Below are 22,557 nucleotides of genomic sequence, written 5' to 3'. Positions count from 1 at the left end.
TGTTTTATTGGATCCCAGAAATCCTAAATTAAGTACAAGATTGCATCATCCCTGCTTGAATGTTTTTGGTTAACAACTACTCCCTCTGTAAACAAATATAAGAGTGTTTTGATCACTACTTTAGTAATCTAAATGCTCTCATATTTCTTTATGGAGGGAGTAATAGGGTACTACTTATGCTACTTGGCATCCAAAATTATAGGACCAAAAAACATGCACTATTCATGTTAGATCAATTCATTCATTATCAGATGATTCAAATTACTGTGTGCTTAAAACAACATAAGTAGGCTGACCTGAAGTATTTGCCGTAAATTATCTTTTGGGGGCATTCGTACAGTGGGCGTCAACAAATACATGATAGCTTTTTACCCCCAAAAAGTTGTCAAAATATATCAACATGTGATCTAGTTTCAAAGGTGTCGACAAATATTTTATGTGAAAACAGTTTTGAATCGAACTGAAAGCTTGAGCTACAAAACATTTTGAATTTGACATTTCATAGAATCTTTGCTGATATCATCAATTTTGTTTTATATACATGCATGTCTAAAAATGCATAAGAATAACACGTGCATGTAAGTCTCTCAGCCGCACTCGCATGCATGCATTCATTCGGTTTTGTTGCTAATCATCCGAACCTTTCCACATATCACATTCCTTCAACGTCAAGTGTTCGGTAAAAAATTACCCCACAATAAAAAGTGTCCACTAAAAAATTAACAAAATGTGCAGCAACTGAGATGTACTTTTCCTACTATTTATGCGGCAAGAATTATATGGTGCACATTAATCACGAGGATCAAAAGGACAAACAACAAAACTTCCTTAGGCAAGGTAATTCCTATTTGTCCTATTATTTCTACCAATTAAAGTAATAATATGCATTCGGTAATAACAAGGGTGGGACGGTTGTATATTGTACATGACTATGCTTGTCCACACTTCCTTAGACAAGCAACACCTTCTTCCTGATACTCTTGCTTTGTGATCCAGAATTCCGGCGCATCCTGTTTGTTCGAGACATACAAAGTCAGCAATATATATCAGCAGACCCAAACATGATAACAAGCCCATGTTTTCTTTTTTATGCTAAGCTGTGGTTCAATATATTCCCTCTTGTTAGTAGCTTCCATATTTGAATGCACCACCACGATAGGTTAGCGAAAAGCAAAACAGTGAACAAGCATATCTTACTCTTTTTCTTTTCGCGAAACGCAAGAGCTTGCGTATCATTGCGTTGATAGATAGAGAACGGAAAAACAGAATACAATTATACGGCTACAGCCCACGTACACGAAGTGGGCGAGGAAGCAACCGTGAACAGAACGGCTAGAGGGTTGGTCAGCCCTCAACATCACGTAAGAGAATTACATCGGAAGGATTCAAAACAAGCATCACAAGGGAAATGTGACCCGCATCAAAAGTGTTACCCAGTCTCTCAAAAGTGCTCACAAGGGTACGGTGTGCGTGAGACGCTACAGCTGTACTGTCTTCAATAAGGGGGTTGGTAAGTTAGCCTCCATGGCTTCCACCCTCCCAACCGGTTTTCACAATTTTCTTCCTAAAAACCTCACACACCCGAGCCCCAACATGGTTAGTTGATAAGTTCGCTTCCATGACCTCCACATTCCCCCTCTCATCCTCTCCAGCCTGTAGCTCTTCTCCACCATCCACCGATCCTATCTTTTCTCTCCTCTCCTAGTACATAGGGTTGCAAACGAATTGAGTTCAAGCGTATTTGACTAAGCTCAGCTCAACTCACACTAAAGTTGGAGAGAGCTCAGACTAAGTCGAGTTAAGGAAGTGTGGACAACAGCCGCTGGCCTCTCGGTCTGTGTCGCCCGCGCCACCCGCACGGTTTGTTCGGTCGCGGCACCTGTTTCAATTGGGCGTTGACTCAAGCCACTGCCTTCTAGATCGGCTTCCAAAAAAAGCAACAAAAAAACAGGCACTGTCTCCATCGTCAGGCTATGTCGCCATCCCTCTATGCCCGGTGATTTTTTATGGTACTAATTACACCGAATTCGTTGCCTTATGCGCATTCATATGTGTGGCATCTGTCTATGGGGCTTTTATTCTGGCGTGGTCCTTTGCCCGCCCTGGCCAGCTCCTCTTGTGGCTCCTACCCCGTCAACGCCACCGGCTCCTGCTGCGGATGCTTCTCAGGCTGCCAAGGATGCAACTAAGGTTGTTGATGATGCTGCGGTTCATGCTTATGACCAGTAGGTCTTGGCATATGAGGAGGCTCTTCCCACTTATATGATGTTATGTCTGCTTACACTCATTGGTTTAATGATGATGCTCATGTTGCGGTTGTTCTTACTTCCAGTTTTCTGCCTCAGTTTGCCTCTGAGTTTATGGGCCTTACTACCGTCTTTGAGATGTGGACCTGTCTTCGCTAGCGCTATCAGCCCTCTAGTGATGCCTTATACCTGTCTGTGGTCCGCCAGGAGCATGCTCTTCACCAGGGTGACTCCGATGTTGATGATTTCTACGCAGCGAGTAGTTTGGCTATTTGGCATCAGCCTGACTCTCTTCGCACAGCTAGTTGTGGTACTTGCCAGTGTTGCCAGGCTCTGTTCACCAGGGTAACAAGGTGCACATATCTTCTGGAACCATGCTTCCACTCTGACACCCTCAGCCATCGCCTTGACGGAGCAGGATTGTGACTTGTCCCTTCTAGCAGCGTCCATCTTCCTTGACCTTTTTAGTGGAGGATATCTCTTTCCTCACTTTTCCCGACACGGCTATCACTCCTATTGAGCCCTTGTTCACGCATCCAACTGCTCCTACTTATTCGACTACTGCAAATCCGACGCCGCCATCTCCTATGGTTTCCTCATCTCGCTTGACACAGGATTCTGCCCTTTCATGCCCAGTGGCTTCACCGTCCGTGTCCCCATCACCTGAGTCTATCCCGGTGATTCCTCCTAGTATTCTTCCCTCTTTTTCTCACTATTATATTCATCATCCGCATGTTGTGGATGAGTCTACTGCTGAGCCATCTACCTCTGATGTGCCATCCTCCTTGTCTCAGCCTACTTATGGCTTACGTCATCGCCCGCTTCTACCTATTGACCGCTATGGTTTTTATAGTGCTAGCATGTTGTTCTTGAGTCGACTTCTTATGGCGATGTTGTTCATCCCGAATGGCGGCTTGCTATGGCAAAGGAGATTGCTTCTCTTGAGCGCACCGGCACGTGGGATCTTGTTTCTTTTCCTCGTGTTCATCCCATCACTTGTAAGTGGGTCTAAAAGGTTAAGACTCACTCCGATGGTTCTCCTAAGCGCTATAAAGCTCGTCTTGTGGCTCGAGGCTTTCAGCAAGAGCATGGTCATCATTACGGTGAGACTTTTTCTCCTGTGGCCCATATGACCCTTGTCTGCACACTTCTTGTTGTGGCATCTGCTCGCCATTGGCCCGTATCTCAACTTGATGTTAAGAATGACTTTCTTAATGGTGAGTTGTGTGAGGAGGTTTACATGCCAGACACCACCTGGATATTCTGTTCCTGGTGGCATCGCATGCCGTCTTTATCACTCTCTCTATGGCCTTAAGAAAGCCCCGCGTGCCTGGTTTGAGAGTTTCGCCTCTGTGGTTACTGTCGATGGATTTTTTGGGAGCGTTGATGATCCTATGTTGTTTGCCCACCTTTCTCCTCGTGGTCGGACTCTTTTATATGTCGATGACATAATGATCACTAGCAACGACTCTGAGTACATTGCACGGCCGAGCTGCTGAAGAAGAAGCAAAACGAAGCTAGCCATACGATGATCCTGGAGCTGCAGGGGCTTGCTCGGGCCAAAAAGGAGGCGCGGGGCACCCTTAAGACCAAGATCAAAGCACCGAATTGCGGATCGGATGGATCGACAGAAGGCGCAGGAGCTAGAGATCAAGGGCCTGAAGGAGGCCGCCAAGAAGGCCAACACTGAGTGAGGTTGGTGCGGGACAAGCTCCAGGAAGCCCAACTGGTCGTGTCATGTAAGTGTTAAAGACTTCCCAAATTTGATGTTTTGGTTTTCTATCTCTGCTCGGCTCTTTTGCTTAGTAACCATTACTTAGCCTTGTACCTAGATCTAGAGGAGGCGGCGAGGCAAGCATCACTGCACTTTCAACACCTTCTGATCTCAACCTCAATGAGGACATCGTCGTGACGCTGCCGGATTGCCTGTGAAGGATCAACCAGATGTACAAAAGCATCGATTCATTCTATTTTGGAATGACTAGGACTAGGTTACTAGACAACATCAGCTTGAGGTTGTCTAGGGCCGATCGGGCCTTCATTGATCTAGACGAATTTGTATGACTTCTTGAGGAGTCGATACAGCGGCAAAGCCTTCTCACTGAGCCGGGAGATGAAAAGACCCAAGGTGGCAACGCAGCGGGTTAGCTTTTGGACCTCCTTTAGGTTCCCGGGCTTGCCGAGTTTGGAGATCGCGCTATCTTGTCGGGGTTGGACTCAATGTCATGCTAAGAAACGATGAAGCCGAGCAGTTTTCCCGAGGGCCCCGAACACACATTTGTCCGTGTTTAGCTTCATTTTGAATCGGCGCGGGTTAGCAACCGTCTACGCTAGATCTGCTAGGAGGTCATCCTGTTTCTTTGTGTTGACCATGACGTCGTAAACGTAGGCCTAGACATTGATGCTGATTTGGTCGTGGAGGCATTTCTGCATGGTGCGCTGATATGTTGTGACAACATTCTTGAGCCAGAAGGGCATCATGATGTAACAGAAAGCTCCAGAAGGGGTGATGAAGGAGGTCATCTCCTGATCCGATCCCTTCATCCTGATCTGGTGATAGCGAGTAGGATGCAGGGGAGCGGGAAAGGATCTTTGGGGCAGGCTTTGTCAAGACCGATGTAGTCAATGCACATGCGCCAAGTGTAGTTCTTCTCCACGGATGAACCCAGCCGCCAGAAGCCGGGCTAGCTCTTCTTCGATAGCCTTACATCATTCTTCATCGAATTGGCGTAGGGATTGCTTCACGGTCTGCATGCCCTTCATGACGTTTAGGGAGTGCTCGGCGATGTACGCTGGTATACCAGGCATGTCATGCGAAGATGTCCCAGTTCTCACGAAAATCTACAAGCGCGCTTTCCTATGCACTACAGGGTCGATGATGATCTCAGCGCTCGTCATGGTGTCGATCAGGTGCACCTTCAATTTCTTGGTGTCCTGGCCCGGCTAGAAAGCGAAGGCCGGCTTGGCCTTCTAGCTTAGAGAATAGCCCTATGGATCCATCATTTTCGGCTTTCGACACACTCGACGACGACGAGCTCAGATTTAGCTAGGTCAACATTGGCCACCTCGCAATCATGCAAGTGTTTGAAGTCGTCGATGACCATGGTTATCTTATTAGGACGGAACATACCTTGAGTTTTAAGTACACGTAACATGGGATCGCCATGAACTTTGTGTACGCATGGCAACTGAGAAGAGCATGATAAGCGCCCTTGAAGGGACGACCTCGATAGAAAGTGTTTCAACTCGGAACTTTCCGAGGGTGCTGGAAATAACATCCAAGGAGATCTGACCCAAGGTTGGGCATAATTCTCGTGCACAATGTCATGGAAAGCAGTGGAGTTTGGCCAAAGGCGTAAGAGCGAGATGCCCATCTTCTCCATCGTCTCGGCGTAGAGTATGTTTATGACGATGCCACCATCCATCAAGACTTTGGACAACTAGTAGCCCCCAATAATCGGGTCGAGAACCAAGGCGGATCGCCCTAGGTGGGGAATATAGTCTGGGTGAACGGCCCTGTCAAAAGAGATCACTGAGTCGGACCTGTCAAGCCACTGGGGCATGTCGGTGCCTACGCCTTCTGAAAGTTTGAATCATATTAGCTTAGGCTTCCTTTATTCTCTCTTTTCTTGACCTCACGCAATGCGATCTTCCGGGCCCGCTTGGACTCGAGGACACGGAAGACCACGTTCACATTCTTTACATTCTCGGGGAATGTTTAGTTCTCATCACAGCAGTCCTAGATTCAATCCTAACCTACTACCTGTCGGTCTTCCTCATTCCCAAAAATGTTCTCAAAACAATAGATGCAATTCGACGTGCCTTCTTTTGGACGACAGAGGACATTTGTTCTGGTGCACGTCCGACTGGTTCCCAAGCCGGTCATAGACCACGCGAGGGCGACGGTCGGCTTCTGCCTGAAGCAATGCAAGCCTCAAGGCCTCCACGTGATCCTCAAGGCCAAATCGTCAGCCTGGCGCGATCAATTTGGTGGCTTGGAATGTGACTAGGACATGAATATCAAACCATGTTGGTGTCGATGCGCATCTGAGAGGTGGTTACCAACTAGTTGCACGATTGACTAGTCACGCCATGTTCCGCAATCATCGCCTTGATCATGGCTTAGCGCAATTGAACTGCTTAGCCGTCGGTTGATCTGGCTTGAGTTGGATGTCGTGGGCCAGAGCCAGTCACCGGCTTCGATTGAGCTCTATGGTGGTTACCCACCTATCATGTCTAGCTGCAAGGGAGTCGCGCTCCTTCTGAAGGTGGAGCTGTGCCTGCGCAAGGGCCTTGTGTTGAGCTTCCAAGGCCTTCGCGGTCACATCCTCGCCGGGATTGGCGTATGCAAAGCTAGTTGATCGGATGTCGCCGCCTCGAGGTTGGCCTCATCCTCAACGTCAACGTTGTTGCCGGTGCTGGCGGCCGCGGCTCAGTTGTCCATTGCTTGCAGCGGTATTGGTGTTGCTAAGGATCAGCGTATGCAAAGCTAGTTGCTCGGCTGCCGCCGCCTCAGGGTCGGCCTCGTCCTCAACGTCGACGTTGTTGTCGGTGCTGGCGGTCTGGCTCCGTTGCCGGTTGCAGCATTTTGGTGTTGGCCATGAGGACCTTTGCCATAGGGCAGTTGTCCGTGCTCGCGTCCCCCATCGGACTTGGATTCATTCCAGATGGGGACAAGCGATTCCACCATTGCGACGAGCTAGGAAGCCTACTCAGCCTAGTGGATTGTTGCTTGTTGCTGGAGATCCCAGGGGTTGCTGGATGCTCGCTCCTCTACTCGGCGAAGCGACGGGTTTTGAAGACAGGTTCCGATGGGCTGAACAGTAATGAATTCCAGGCTCCCAAAGGTTGGAACCTCGCCCTCAGATAGGATGGTTGTGAGCGCGAGGCACCAAAAGTAAAAGTTTGGCTCGGAACGTAGACACTGGCGATAACATGGTAGACGCTGGCGATAACACGGGATCCCAGATGGATTTGATCTTTGGCCCATGCTTGGCGCGCCAACTGTCGGTTCATTATACCGGTACTAATCTCAATGGGGTGTCACACGTAGCAGGAAGACCAGACGGGATTCGCACAAGGCAATTACCCAGGTTCAAGCCCTCACGGTGGAGGTAAAACCCTACTACTACTATGATTATATTTATGGCGGTGAGCCTCATGCGAGAGCTTGAATATAGTGTACAATGGAGATCGCTAGGATCACATAGGTGTGTGTGAGATTAGATGATCTATAGTATAACCCTAGCCTTGCCTTATATAGGGGACAAGGCCTGGGGTTTACAGGATGTCCGGCTCGATTACGCACGGGTAGGATCCTCCGAGATACCCGAGATGCTTTGCTTTGATCGCCAAGCTGATGGTCCGCTGGGTAGTGGCCTGGGTCGTACCATGGCTGATGGGCTGACTCCCGTCCTGCCAATGTGCGCCCCCCCCCCCCCTTTCCATGGCACTGTCACATGCTTTCTTTGGAAGTTAAGTGAAGACTTAAACCCGGGCTGAATATTTAGTAGTTCAAAATTCAAATTTGGCCAGGACTTCCTGGGCAATACTTCCGGCAGTAAGTCAGCTACTTAGGCTCTGCTGTGCTGAACTTATTTTATATTCTGCTACGAAAATATAGCCACAAAACGAGAAAATAAGCAAAAGCTGGTTGGAAAAGCTGGACTATCATAAACTAACACACTGTGAGCATAGCCTTAGACTATATTGCAAGCTTAAGATTTGTGGATTTGGCACCCCCTAAACAGTCATTTCTCATATTAAAACTAGATAGTATTGGCGCTGCATCATGATAATTTTCTCCTCTTGGTTTTCTGTCTAACTTCGCTGCTCTCGGATAAACATCAAAAATATGTGTCATTTTGTATTTAGAATTTGCCGGTACAAACCACTTTAAATTTAAGAGGTGAACTAAACTACAATACTTCAGGCAAGTAAAGCTAAAAATTTCTAAAAGTTATTACCTTCATAATTCCAGCAAGTACTGCACCTCCTAGATAGACCATATGCTTTCTCCGTGGAGGATCCTCTATACGCAGACGTAATTTCTGTACATACTCAAGAACAGACAGGTTATGAAAGGAGAGCGGGAACAAACATTATTACTGAATATAAAATGTGGTGTTCTGGTATGCGTACAGATTCTCCTTTGACTGTTACCAATTTTAATAAGCTAATGCGATCAGATTGCCTGTATTTGCAAAACCTAAGCTATATTCTCATTGATGGAAAGGTGAGGCAACAAGACTTGATAGATAAGGGCTGAATGAGTTGTACTGCTCATTAGAGTTTGCCAGCTTAAAAGAAAAATGGTACAAATTGGAAATGTAGTTGTACAAATTAATAATATCAACTGTGTAGTCCATCAGAGAAGAATTAAACAAAATTACCTTAAGTCCATCCTTGTTTCCCTTCAAAACCACGTCAAGGTAGCGATCAAGAATTTCCTTCTCCAGCCTTCAGAAAGGTGGCAGTTTGTTAGTCATACGAAACCTAGATCCTTGTATAGATTAGCGCAAAAGAAAAACAATGACTGATCAACAGGGAGAAAGAACCAGAACAACAGCAAACAGCCAAGAAGGGAGAAAAAAACAGTGTGGTGTGTAAGTGATGATATTGGAAACAGGTGACTCAGAATGTAGTAGTAAACATTACAAAATGCAAGAAATGAACTACAGAATTAACATCTTACCGACTTGGCAGACCAGGATACATGGTACTTCCTCCACTAAGGACGATATGTTGGTAAAGCTGCAAATATTATTGAACGTCGAATTAAAAAAAAAGCCAGCATGCAGTGATCTATCTAGGGAAGTAGACACTCTAAATGTATGAAGACTAAAACTTCAATATGTTCTCAGGTTCTTCTTTAGTTAATATATATCAAACTGAAAATTCAGTAACATTTGTTCCCTTACAAGGCATTAGCAGAATTCAAATTAAGAAAAAAAGGAAGTGGGTATATGCTAGTCTAAGGGAATAACGTACATACATAAAGCTTATAAAACTCAAGATGCAATGTCAGACACTCGATTAAGTCTCCACCAATAGCAAGTGCACCTCATGATGCATTTTCTATGAGTATATTTACATAGATAATCACAAGTAATGCATATCTCTAGATAGATGTAGTCCGGAAGAACTGCAGTTGTACAATATAATCAATCAGTTATTCGTATACTTGTTCCATCTAAATACTTCAAGCAATAAAAATAACAGAAAGAATGGACAGGCAAAATTTACTATATTGTACTGGGACTACTGTAAGGTTTGTATACCGTCATGCGGTTGTCAATGTCCATTTCCTGAATGCAATGGAATGCCATATCTGCCAACCCATCACCTTCAACATCTATGAGTTCCTGTTCAGCAAATATTTTTACCAAGATTACCACACTGTTGATACTTAATATTTTTGCAGAGAACTGCATAGCTATCTATCACTGGAAGACTTTCGGCAAGAATGGAAGGAAAACAAACTTACAGGAGTAAAAAGAGCCTCAGGAGCCTGAAACCGTTCAGTGCCCACCTTAATTACTCTTCCATCTGGAAGCTGATCACAAAGAATTTAGCTCAAATAAAAATACAACAATAAAACAAAGTAGGATAATATACTTACAGTGTAACTTTTAACAAGAATTGTGGTTTCAAGTCCTAGCTGGTATTCACGTTTGTAGTCATAGCTGTACATCTTTTTATGTCATGCCTATGACATATAACAGCAATCTGTAGCCAAGAAATAAGAACAACGAAACAACTCACCTTATATAGCATAGCTTCTCTTTTATTTCTCTTACTGTCTCAAAATCAGCAGATTTATTCATAGCATACCTTTTGAAATAGAACAATAAAGAGGATGAGGAAAATACAAGAAAGCTGAAGACTGCATCATCACAGCAACTTTAACATCTTAAGATGGTAACTGGTAAGGGAATACCCTCTTCTTGAGAGTAGATCAACAAGATAGGATGTGATATGCCTTCCAGCTACATTCATTCTTTTCGTTAGATGTGGATAAGAATATCCATCAACCACGGGCACCTGCGTGTGTAAATAAAACAACAGCAACAAAATGAAAGCTACGGACAGAAAGTAACTAGTAAAAACAAGGACAATTAGGAAATTCATAAGGGCTGTGAATCTGTGATCTCTACAAAGAAACAAGGAACCTTAAATGAAACAGGGGCTGTGAATCAAAATGAAAGCAACAAACAGCAACAAAATGAAAGCCCACACAAAAATTAGTGAAACAAATTGACATGCGTGATTGCTGAGGTGACATGATTGCATGGATAGATGAGTGCACAAATTGTAACTTATGACCACATGCATGACTTGATGACGTGGCATAGTTGCATGAAGAGGAAAAATAGGTAGTGGGTTGCAACTATTTAAGAATAGAGGATAAGGTTTATAAATTTAGATAATCTTATTCAAAATCATAAGACTTGCATGCAATTTTCATGAGATTTTCTCCATTTTGTTCTCATTTATCTTCCCTCTATCTTCAATATCTATGACTGAACACCATGACTTTTCTTAATCCATGTTTGAAACCAAAATACAAATTTTAAATGGAGGAGTTTTAAGTAGTGATTTTAGTGTAGTTTTCTCACAGGACCTCCAAAAAGTCAGGTATATCCTGATCCCAAAATTAGAAAGGTAACTCCTTTGGTTGGCTCAATACAATTACAGGTACATCGGCAGACATTATACAAATGTGCTAGATAGTCAGATAGTATTTCTATAACTATCACACAGAATGCTAGAGATAGAATCTGTTCATACCACATGGGTGACACCATCACCAGAATCTATGACAAGTCCAGTCAGCAAGCCTGGGAAGTAAACATACGTGTAAAATGAGTACTAGTACAATTTTGTGTGCATTTCTATGTCCTTGATTCTGTTTAAAGAGGTAAAGTAAGTACCTTGAGCATATAGCGAAAGAACTGCTTGGATCTGGATGAAGACCCCAGAAAAGTTGTATTTCTCAAACATTGTCTCGATCTGTTGATCGTGGGGTTCAATTTACTAGTCATTATGTAGAAGCTCAATTTGCAATATAAAATAGCCTGAGAAATTAAAATAACCTACCATTTGCTCACGGTTTTTCACAGGATTGAGTGGCGGATCTGTCAGTAAAATTTTACACTCGGATGGATCAACCTATATGAAAGAAGAGAAATGTAATGCTTTACATGGATCTAGGATTATAATCAAAGGTATTGAGAAAGTATCTTCTAAAAGGATTCACACCACAAGCAAAGTAAAGAATATCAATATGCATACCTTCAGCTCGCTATAAAATGCATGATCCCATATATGGCCCATATCATCCCAATTTTGAACAATCCCATTTGTGACAGGATATGATACATCAAGCTGATGTCTCAAATCAGCGCAAGCAGCTCCAACCACAATATCCTGTGTTGAACATAAACACAAATTACGAGGTGTACTCAACATTAAGAGACAAAATAAATGATGGAATCCAAACTGTCAATTCTTGCTCCTGGAGTGACTCCTCATAGCGAAGCAATGGCCTTCCAACGACACAAGGAAAGACAGATGTAGGGAAGTTTTCTCCCGCAAAGCCGCACTTTACATACTGCAACGTAGGTGCCAAATTAGAACAGCAAAACCACCCGACCATAACAGAGAGTATTTCACGTTTCTCTGTCATGGAAAAGATAATCAAAATCAAGAAACAGGCAACAGGTCAGCTAGAGGTTTCACGAACACAATTTACAATTTGAATATTATTTGTGCTTACTAAAAAATCTATAATAGCTCAGTGAAACCAAAGATGTGCCTACTGATTTCCACATAACAATTTAGCGCCCTATTATGTCATATCTGTTCAAAGCAGAAAAGGCTGTTCTGAACCTAAAGATAAAATTGACATGGCAGATCCAAATGCAACTCGGAAAGCAATCCCAGCAGAAATACGATAAACAAAGGGGGCAGAACGTTCTCGAACATTTCTATTCCCCTACAGTTCTCGTTCTCAACTCGGCACCAACTCCGCACTCCACAGCGATGACTCGATACAGATTTGGAATACCCTCAGCTGATTCCGTCCGAACCTGGCTACCCTACTCCCCAAGCCTAACCATGATTCATCCGCCTCGATCAATCACCGGCAGCCCGGTGGGATTTTGTACGAAGTATTCTACAAACAAGCCGGTGGGGAGAGGCAGATCTACGGTGAGCATGCTCGGGGGGGGGGGGGGGGATGGAGTCTTACCCCGGTGCCGTTGTCGCACACCACCACCTTGTTGCTCTCCATTCGAGCCGTCCTCCCTCGCCAACCTCCGGAGGGTGTGTTCGGCTTTTGGTTGAGGCCTCTCGATTGGTGAATATTATTTTTTTCGAAAATGATCCAACACTCATACCAATGTTAGATCGTGGAGCAAGATAAAGGCTTCTCAGGGCATGTGATCTCTGAACCGTCGGATAGGCTATCCAAACGAATCCAGGCCGTTAGATTTTTAGACCGTCGGATTGATCGAGTATGATGTGACAACCAATAAATACTGTCTTTTGTCAGCGATGAGGCGCCTAGCGCCTTCAGTCGTCATAGTGTTGTACCAACCGTCTTGATACACCTCCTCCGCACATCGACACCCTACTGCCAAAGCTCTTGCCTCCCCTTTTCCCAGGCGGCCTCATGTGCTACACGGGCCACCTGGTACCTGGCTTCCTCCTCTGTCATCTTCTTCTTTAATGCAACTTGCCTGACTTTCTCAGCCGGCGATGGGGACTTCCACAGAGTAAGATTGTACTGGCCCCAAAACCAATCCAAAGTTGGGGGCTCCGGCGCAACCTCGTCTGGTGGCGCGTAGGGGTCCTCCTCGTCGCTGCTCTGCGCCTTGACGTCCTCGCGGGGCTGCGCCTCCTCCTCGTCGCGTGGGCAGACCGGGGGCGCCATGGCAGAGTTTGGTGAGAGAGGAGGGCGAGCGAGGAGGGAATGTAGATGAGAATGCAAGCGGGACGACGTGGACGGGTCCCATTGTTAAATTGTGGAGCAAAATGAAGGCATCTCGGGGCATGTGATCTTTGGACCATCGGATTAGCTGTCCAAACAAATCCAGGCCGTTGGATCTTTAAATGAAACGATCATGTCCGTTGGATTGAGTATGATGTGACAACCAATGAATAGTGCCCTTTGTCAGCAATGAGGCGCCTAGCGCCTTCGGCCGTCATGGCGTTGTACCGGCCGTCTTCGTACACCTCCTCTGCATGTCGACGCGCCCACCGCCAAAGCTCATGCCTCCCCTTTTCCCAGGTGGCCTCATGTGCTTCACGGGCCGCCCGGTACCTGGCTTCCTCCTCCACCATCTCCTTTAATGCAACTTGCCTGGCTTTCTCAGCCGGCAACGAGGACTTCTAGAGCAGGGATTGTACTGGCCCCAAAATCAAAATCAAAAGTTGGGGGCTCCAGAGCAACCTCGTCTGGTGGCGCGTAGGGGTCCTCCTCGTCGCTGCTCTGCGCCTTGACATCCTCGCGGGGCGACGCCTCCTCCTTGTCTCGTGGGCAGACCGGCGGTGCCATGACAGAGTTTGGTGAGAGAGAGAGGGCGAGCGGGGAGAGAATGTAGATGAGAATGCAGGCGGGAAGACGTGGGCGGGTAGTATTTATTGACGCCCGGAATCTAGATCGGCGGGATACACGCGTCGGTCACCAGAATTTAGTGGTACCGTAGCTTGAATTACACACTATTCTCGGAGCAAAAGTCGTGCGGAATTAATCACTGACAGTTCCCAAAACATAACTGCATCTGATTCATATCCCGCGCCTCTCACCTTCCAAACCTCGAGGCGCGAAACAGATTGCCAATCATGTGGGGCTCGGTTTCTTCCCAAATATTTACATTTTCTTTCCAAAGTAATGCATGAATGCTTATTTGTGTTACTATGATCCCTCAAAAAAATTGTGTTACTAAGACATTATTGTAAAATGTAATACATAAACGGTTTTTTCAACCCATAATGGTTTGCTGTTGCATGTACATGTTGTTCAAATATGAATTACGGTCATATAAACTAACTTACTGTCATAAAAAGGTCAAATGACCCCTAAAAATTTCCAAACTTTAACATGAAAGTTGTATTCGTGTATGTGGACGGTTGAAAAAATTTCAAGACCATAAGAGGAAGCGGTCATCGGTTCGTCATCAAACATGCATTTGTTCCCTCTCGGAACCACCAATCTTCTTATGGGATGCTCGGATTGGTGAGAGGTGTGTGTTAAAACTTCTGTCAAACAAACCCTTTTTTACCACGGCATCTTGCTCATGCCATGACATCAAGCAAGATTTCATATATTTCTGAAAAAAAATATTTTTTGGAATTTAAAATCCATGACACTCAATGTTTGTGTCCAAACTGTGACACCAATATGCTTGAAAAATTCTTCCAATTTACTACATAGGGCATTTACTTGCACACAAGGACATAAATATAATTTTCCAACCCATTTTGGTTTGCTGTTGCATGCACATGTGGTTCAAATTTGAATTACGGTCATTGTATGGCTAGAAACTCACTTTAGTGTCTTAAAAATGTCAAATGAACCTTGAATTTTTTCGAATTTTAACATGATAGTTGTATTAGTGCATGTTAATAATAGAAAAAAATCAAGGCCATACTAGGAAGCAACCGGCGGTTCGTCATCAAATATGGATTGTTCCTCTCAAAACCACGAGCCTTCTCGTGAGATGCTCGGATTTGTGAAAGGTGTGTGTCAAAATTTTTGGGCCTATTTTTTTACCACGGCATCTTGGTGCCATGCCATGACATCAAGTAAGGTTTCATGTATTTTTGCTCATTTTTTTGGAATTTAAAAGTCATGGTACTCAATGTTTGTGTTCAAGCCGTGACACCAATATATTTTAAAAAAATCCTTCAAAATTACTGCACAGGGCATTTACTTACACACAAGGACACAAATATGATTTTGCAACTCATGATGGTTTGTTGTTGCATGTACATGTAGTTCAAGTTTAAATTACGACCATTAATAGCTAGAAATTAATTTTGTGTCTTAAAAAGGTAAAATTACCCCTGAAATTTTTAAAAATTTAACATGAAAGTTGTATTTGTGCATGTTAACGGTAGGAAAAATTTCAAGGCCATAAGAGGAAGCGACTGTTGGTTCGTCATCAAACATGCATTTGTTCCCTCTCAGAACCACGAGTCTTCTCGTGAGATGCTTGGATTTGTGAGAGGTGTATGACAAAACTTTCGTCAATCAGGCCCATTGTTTACCATGGCATCTTGGTGGCATGCCATGACATCGAGCAACGTTTCATGTATTTCTGAACATTTTTGAATTTTTTGAAATTTAAAAGTCATGGCACTCAATGTTTGTGTCCAAGCTGTAACACCAGTATGTTTGAAAAATCCTTCTAATTTATTGCACAGGGCATTTACTTGCACACTGCTAACCCACAAGTATAGGGGGTCGCAATAGTTTTCAAGGGTAGAGTATTCAACCCAAATTTATTGATTCGACACAAGGGGAGCCAAAGAATATTTGTAAGTATTAGCAGTTAAGTTGTCAATTCAACCACACCTGAAGACTAAATATCTGTAGCAAAGTAATCAGTAGTACAGTAGTATGGTAATTTTGATAGTGATAGCAATTGTGACAGTAGTAGCAGCAATACTAACTTAGCAAAGATCAATATGTGAAAAACTCATAGGCATTGGATCGGTGATGGATAATTATGTTGGATGAAATTCATCATGTAACAGTTATAACCTAGGGCGATACAGAACTAGCTCCAATTCATACATGTAATGTAGGCATGTATTCCGTATAGTCAAACGTGCTTATGATAAGAACTTTCATGACATCTTTTGTCCTACCCTCCCGTGGCAGCGGGGTCCATAAAGAAACCAAGGGATATTAATGCCTCTTTTTAATACAGAACTGAAACAAAGCATTAACACATAGCGAATACATGAACTCCTCAAACTACAGTAATCACCGGAAAAAATCTCAATTATTGTTACCTTAGGGTATGCTGATCATAACACGTAGCAGGTGCATACAACTTGCAAGATCGGATCAAGAACACAAATATATTCATGAAAACATAAAGGGTTCAGATCTGAACTCATGGCACTCGGGCCCTAGTGACAAGCATTAAGCACAACAAAGTCATAGCAACGTCAATCTCAGAACATAGGTGGATACTAGCGATCAAGCCCTAACAAACTAACTCGATTACATGATAAATCTCATCCAACCCATCACCGTCCAGCAAGCCTAAGAATGAATTACTCACTCCTGGTGGTGAGCATCATGAAATTGGTGATGGAGGATGGTTGATGATGACGATGACGGAAGATCCCCCTCTCCGGAGCCCAGAACGGACTCCAGATCTGGTCTCCCGATGAAGAACAGGAGGTGGCGGCGGCTCCGTATCGTAAAACGCGATGAAACTTCCTCTCATATTTTTTTCTCGAGAAATAGGAATCTATAGTGCTGAGATTAGAGTCAGCGGAGCCATGAAAGGATCGAGAAGAAGTGTCTAAAGGGGGGTGAATAGACTCTTAGTAAGAAAAGTTGCAGTTTTTAAATTCTTTATGTTGAAGTGGAGTTTTAGCACAAGTTCAAACATTCACAATACATATCAAGCAAGCATGGCAAGAGTATATGAGCAGCGGAAAGTAAATCATGCAAGTTGCAAGAATGTAAAGGGATGGGATTGGAGTGTGCAAACGCAATTTGGAGACTCGGAGAATTTTTATCCGTGGTTCCGATAGGTGGTGCTATCGTACATCCACGTTGATGGAGACTTCAACCCACGAAGGGTAACGGTTGCGCGAGTCCACAGAGGGCTCCACCCACGAAGGGTCCACGAAGAAGCAACCTTGTCTATCCCACCATGGCCGTCGCCCATGAAGGACTTGCCTCACTAGGGTAGATCTTCACGAAGTAGGCGATCTTCTTGCCCATACAAACTCCTTGGTTCAACTCCACAATCTTGACGGAGGCTCCCAAGCGACACCTAACCAATCTAGGAGACATCACTCTCCAAGAGGTAATAAATGGTGTGTTGATGATGAACTCCTTGCTCTTGTGCTTCAAATGATAGTCTCCCCAACACTCAACTCTCTCTCATAGGATTGGATTTGGTGGAAAGGTGATTTGAGTGGAAAGCAACTTGGGAAGGCTAGAGATCAAGATTTATGTGGTTGGAATGGAATATCTTGACCTCAACACAAGTGTAGGTGGTTCTCTCTCAGAAAATGTATGTTGGAAGTGTAGGCATGTTCCGATGGCTCTCTCCAAGAATGAAGAGTGGGTGGAGGGGTATATATAGCCTCCACACAAAATCTAACCGTTACACACAATTTACCAAACTCGGTGGGACCGAATCAGAAAACTCGGTCGGACCGATTTAGTTCATAATGTGACCGTTTGGGTTTTCGGTGGGACCGACAAGATCAACTCGGTGGGACCGATGTGCTAGGGTTAGGGTAAAGCCTTATCTCGGTTGGACCGATTACACAAACTCGGCGGGACCGATTTGGGTAATAAGCACCACAGAGAGTTGGCCAAACAAACTCGGTGGTACCGATTTCATATCTCGGTGAGACCGAAATTAATGCAATAGGCAACAGAGAGTTTGCAAGCCCATCTCGGTGAGACCGAGATCCCATCGGTGAGACCAAATTGATTAGGGTTTCTGGTAGTGGCTATGTCAAGAGAACTCGGTGGCGCCGAATAGAAGATTTTCGGTGGGGACGAGTTTGACTGTTGGTTTGGGACATATGTGGATGTGAGAAAGTGGTTGAGGGCTTTGGAGCATATCACTAAGCACTTTGAGCAAGCAAGCCATTAAGCAACACCTCATCCCCTCTTAATAGTATTGGCTTTCCTATAGACTCAATGTGATCTTGGATCACTAAAATAGAAGATGTAGAGTCTTGAGCTTTGAGCTTGAGCCAATCCTTTGTCCTTATCATCTTGAAGGGGTTCCACATCCTCTAGTCCATGCCACTCCATTGTTGAACTTATCTGAAACATACTAGACGAAAGCATTAGTCCAACAAGAGATATGTTGTCATTCATTACCAAAATCACCCAGGGAGCACTTGTGCTTTCAATCTCCCCCTTGTTGGTAATTGATGGCAACATACATCAAAGCTTTAGATAAAGATATAGAGAATAACAAGTAAAGCTTTGGAAAGACATGTAACATGCATAAGCTCCCCCTATATGTATGCAATCATGTAGATATGGAATATAGGAGCATGTGAATGCATAATCATGACAAAGTAAGCAATGTGTTGCATGTATCTTGGCTATATGCATCAGAGCGAATGATGTAAGTATAGGAAATGTACCTTCATGCTCATGAGTCCTTCTTGCAAACAGTATGTACATCAGCAAGAAATCCTCATGCACATGAGTGTGATGCATATACTTACCTTGTGGTTTTGAGTTGGCTTAGAAAGGGATGAACCTGAGTAAACAAGGTTAGATAACACAGATACATCTACTAGCCAGAGCAAACATAAGAAACCACAAGAGTACCAAGACTGGGATGACATGTAGAGAGTGAGTACTGAGTACTCTATTGGATATAGACATGTCCCCAAAGGTAAAGATATGCAATGAATTCAAAGATTTCCTTACCTTAGATGTCTTACTCCCCCTGAATCTTTTAAGAGATACTGGGAGAAGATAGGGAACATAAAATCAGAGCAAAGAAAAAAACTTAGCAAATGCAAACAACCAAATATGAACATGTCTTTCCCCTCTTAAAGACATGTGACTTCTCTCCTCTTGAACACCAAGCATCCGGGGCCTTTGATTCTCCCTGTTGAAGAACTCTCTCCCCCTGAGTATTCTCTCCCCCTATTGAAGAAATGATTAAGCTTTGATGTGATCTCTCTCTCCCCCTTTGACATCAATTTCCAAGAAGGGCTCTTCTGGAGTTTTGTTACAAATGGGTTTGGTCCTTGAGTCACAGAGCAAAGTAGCATGTTGAATATGATGCTGGTAGAGGACAAGAATCATTGAGTGAAGCTGGAGCAAAAAGAATGTAGGAACAAGTGACAAGTTGTCTTTTCTGCAGTGAAATCGGTGGCACCAAGTTGTGTGCTTCGGTTGCACCGAAAAGAATTCGGTTGGGCCGAAGGCAACAGACCGGTGTGACCGAGTTCATCACAGTGAAAACACTTGTTACCTCAGCTCACTAGGCAAATAAGATCTCACAAGGATTTGCAAGGAATTAACTGAAGGATTTGCAATGAATTGGATGCAGGAAATCCAGTACAGAAAGAAACAAAAAAGAAATCTAGATGAATTTTTTTTGAAAGGGGAAACAAATATGCATGAGACAAATGCAAGAGCATAGAGAAACACAAGAGAACTTCATCTAGAATTGGTCGGCGAAAAAGTCACCTATGTTAGAGTATATTGACTTAGGAGTCAAGTGAGGGCACTTGATCATAGGTCATACTCATCGTTTAAGCTCAAAATGGGGTTACCATTTTTCGTTTAAGCATCTTGATGTATTCACATCTGGTTGAGTTGCTTTGACCCATGTCTTGGGGTAAAGCTTCTCTAAGATGGAATAACATACCTTGGGTGGTGGTGTTGATCATGTAGTTGAACTTGTGTGGGATGCTCAAGGTTGATGTAGCTCATAAGAGTTGGGAGCACCACTTGGAATTTGAGTTCAGCTACCTACATGGGTTAGTTTTGCAAGGAATAACACTTGAGTATCCAAAATGACAATCATAAGACTTAATATAGAAATTGTCAAAGGATATGTTTGAAGAGTTTCATGCTTCCTTGTCTTCAACCACCATTGTGTAGAGACTTGGTGATGTAGAGATTGCTCAAGATGTGAGTAAGTTGCAATCTCATAGATTTAGAATCATCCAAGTACCTACAAAGGGTTAGATAGCATGCAAGGGTGCAAGTATATATCCAAGACATATGAATAGCAACATGAAAGACATATCAAGGATTAGTCATAGGCTCATGCCTTGCATGTATCCACATGGAGTTCCTACTCCAAGTTTGAAGCATCAATGATGTTCAATTCTCCTCTCAAACGGCAAAATACTTTTTCATCAAGGGGTTTGGTGAATATATCCGCCAATTGCTTATCGGTACGAACATGCTTAAGATCAATATCACCTTTTGCAACATGATCTTGAATGAAATGATGACGAACTTCAATATTCTTAGTTCGAGAATGTTGCACGGGATTATGAGCAATCTTAATAGCACTCTCATTGTCACAAAGCAATGGAACATGTTTCACATTGATCCCATAATCTTTAAGAGTTTGGGTCATCCAAAGTAATTGAGCACAACATGAATCAGCGGCAATGTATTCCGCTTCGGCGGTGAATAGGGATACTGAGTTTTGTTTCTTGGAGGACCAAGACACAAGAGATCTACCAAGAAATTGACAAGTACCCGAAGTGGACTTTCTATCAACCTTGTCTCCGACACAGTTCGAATCGGAGTAGCCAACAAGATCAAAAGAAGACCTCTTAGGATACCAAATGCCAAAATTTGGTGTATGTATTAAGTATCTCACTATCCTTTTCACAGCCTTAAGATGACATTCTTTGGGGGCCGCTTGATATCGTGCACACATGCACACACTTAGCATAATATCGGGACGAGAGGCACATAGATATAACAATGAACCGATCATAGAGCGGTAAACTTTTTGATCAACCGGTTCACCGTCCTTAGTCAAATCAAGATGTCCACTCGTAGGCATGGGTGTATTCATACCTTTGCATTCTTGCATATTGAACTTCTTGAATAAGTCCTTGGTGTACTTTGTTTGAGAGACAAAGGTACCTTCCTTATTTGCTTGATTTGCAAACCAAGAAAGAATTTGAGTTCACTCATCATAGACATCTCAAACTTCTCCGACATTAGCTTTCCAAACTTCTCACTAAAATGAGGGTTAGTCGAACCAAATATAATATCATCAACATAAATTTGGCACACAAATAGTTCTCCATTAACCCTTTTAGTAAAAAGAGTAGAATCTATTTTTCCAATTTCAAAGCCTTTTTCAATAAGGAACTTGGTCAAGCATTTATACCACGCTCTAGGAGCTTGTTTAAGACCATAAAGAGCTTTGTGAAGTTTGTAAACATGATTAGGTTTCTTAGGATTGACAAAGCCGGGAGGTTGCTTAACATAAACTTCCTCCTCAATTTCACCATTTAGAAAAGCACTTTTAATGTCCATTTGGTATAAGGTGATATCATGGTGATTAGCATAGGCAAGTAAGATGCGAATGGACTCAAGTCTAGCAACGGGGGCATATGTCTCACCATAGTCCATACCTTCGACTTGAGTGTAGCCTTGGGCGACGAGACGTGCTTTGTTGCGAACTACTTGTCCATCTTCATCTTGCTTGTTGCGAAACACCCATTTGGTACCAATGATGTTGTGGTTGTTGTCGGGCTTCTCGACCAATGTCCACACTTGGTTTCTCTCAAAGTTGTGTAGCTCTTCATGCATGGCGTTTATCCAATCCGGATCTTCCAACGCTTCTTCAACCTTCATAGGTTCAATGCTAGAGATGAATGAATAATGTTCACAAAAGTTAGCCAAACGAGTTTTAGAGCGAGTGATTCTCCCGGTTTGGATATCATTGTAGATTTGCTCGACGGGATGGTCTTTGGCGACTCTTGCTCGAACTCGTGGGAGCTTTTGCTTGGTCGGGGTGGAACATCTCTTCATCATCTTGTCCTTCTTCTTGGCCTTCTTCATTGTTGACGTCGTCGTTTTCTTGTCGTGGTGGAGAAGGAGGTTGTTGATGTTCATCTTGGTGTGATTCCTCGTTTTCTTCATCTTGGTGTGTCCCACTTGTGGATGCTTCCATATCAACTCTTGGTTCACCTTGTCGTGAGGTGGAAGCTTCCACTTGGACGGACGAGGTACTCTCCTTCACCTCCGTTGGACGGATCTTGCCAATAGACAAGTCTTGGATTGCTTCCGAAGGGTCTTTGTCTCCTACATCAATTGGCAATTGCTCTACTTGCGAGCCGTTAGATTCATCAAACTTCACATCTACCGTCTCTTCAACCTTTCGGGTGAAATTGTTGTAGACACGGTAAGTGTGAGAGTTTGAGCCATAACCAAGTAGGAAACCGTCGTGAGATTTAGTAGCAAATTTGGAATGACGATGCTTATCAAGAATGTAGCACTTTGAGCCGAATACTCGAAAGTATCCAACTTGGGGTTTGTTACCGGTGAGGAGCTCGTATGCCGTCTTGCCGAGTAGCTTGTGAAGATACA

General features: G+C 43.7%; 1 protein-coding gene across 1 annotated transcript; it reads right to left on the bottom strand.

Annotated features, from left to right (window-relative positions):
* Positions 1-739: 739 nt before the first annotated feature.
* Positions 740-12,654, bottom strand: LOC123079803 (actin-related protein 2). Its single transcript, XM_044502614.1, has 15 exons — positions 12,499-12,654; positions 11,749-11,859; positions 11,541-11,675; positions 11,346-11,417; positions 11,180-11,258; positions 11,037-11,086; positions 10,186-10,289; positions 10,011-10,079; positions 9,868-9,931; positions 9,733-9,801; positions 9,527-9,610; positions 8,941-8,999; positions 8,639-8,705; positions 8,213-8,296; positions 740-1,010 (listed from the first exon to the last, which is right to left on the bottom strand). The coding sequence occupies exons 1-15, from the start codon at positions 12,538-12,540 to the stop codon at positions 930-932; spliced, it is 1,170 nt and encodes a 389-aa protein (XP_044358549.1). The 5' UTR covers positions 12,541-12,654; the 3' UTR covers positions 740-929.
* Positions 12,655-22,557: the final 9,903 nt, after the last annotated feature.

This window comes from Triticum aestivum, chromosome 3D, assembly GCF_018294505.1.
Source record: "Triticum aestivum cultivar Chinese Spring chromosome 3D, IWGSC CS RefSeq v2.1, whole genome shotgun sequence".
NCBI classification, from domain to species: Eukaryota; Viridiplantae; Streptophyta; class Magnoliopsida; order Poales; family Poaceae; genus Triticum; species Triticum aestivum.
The sequence above is the reverse complement of the archived record's forward strand: the minus strand, read 5'-3'. Positions and strand labels throughout refer to the sequence as shown.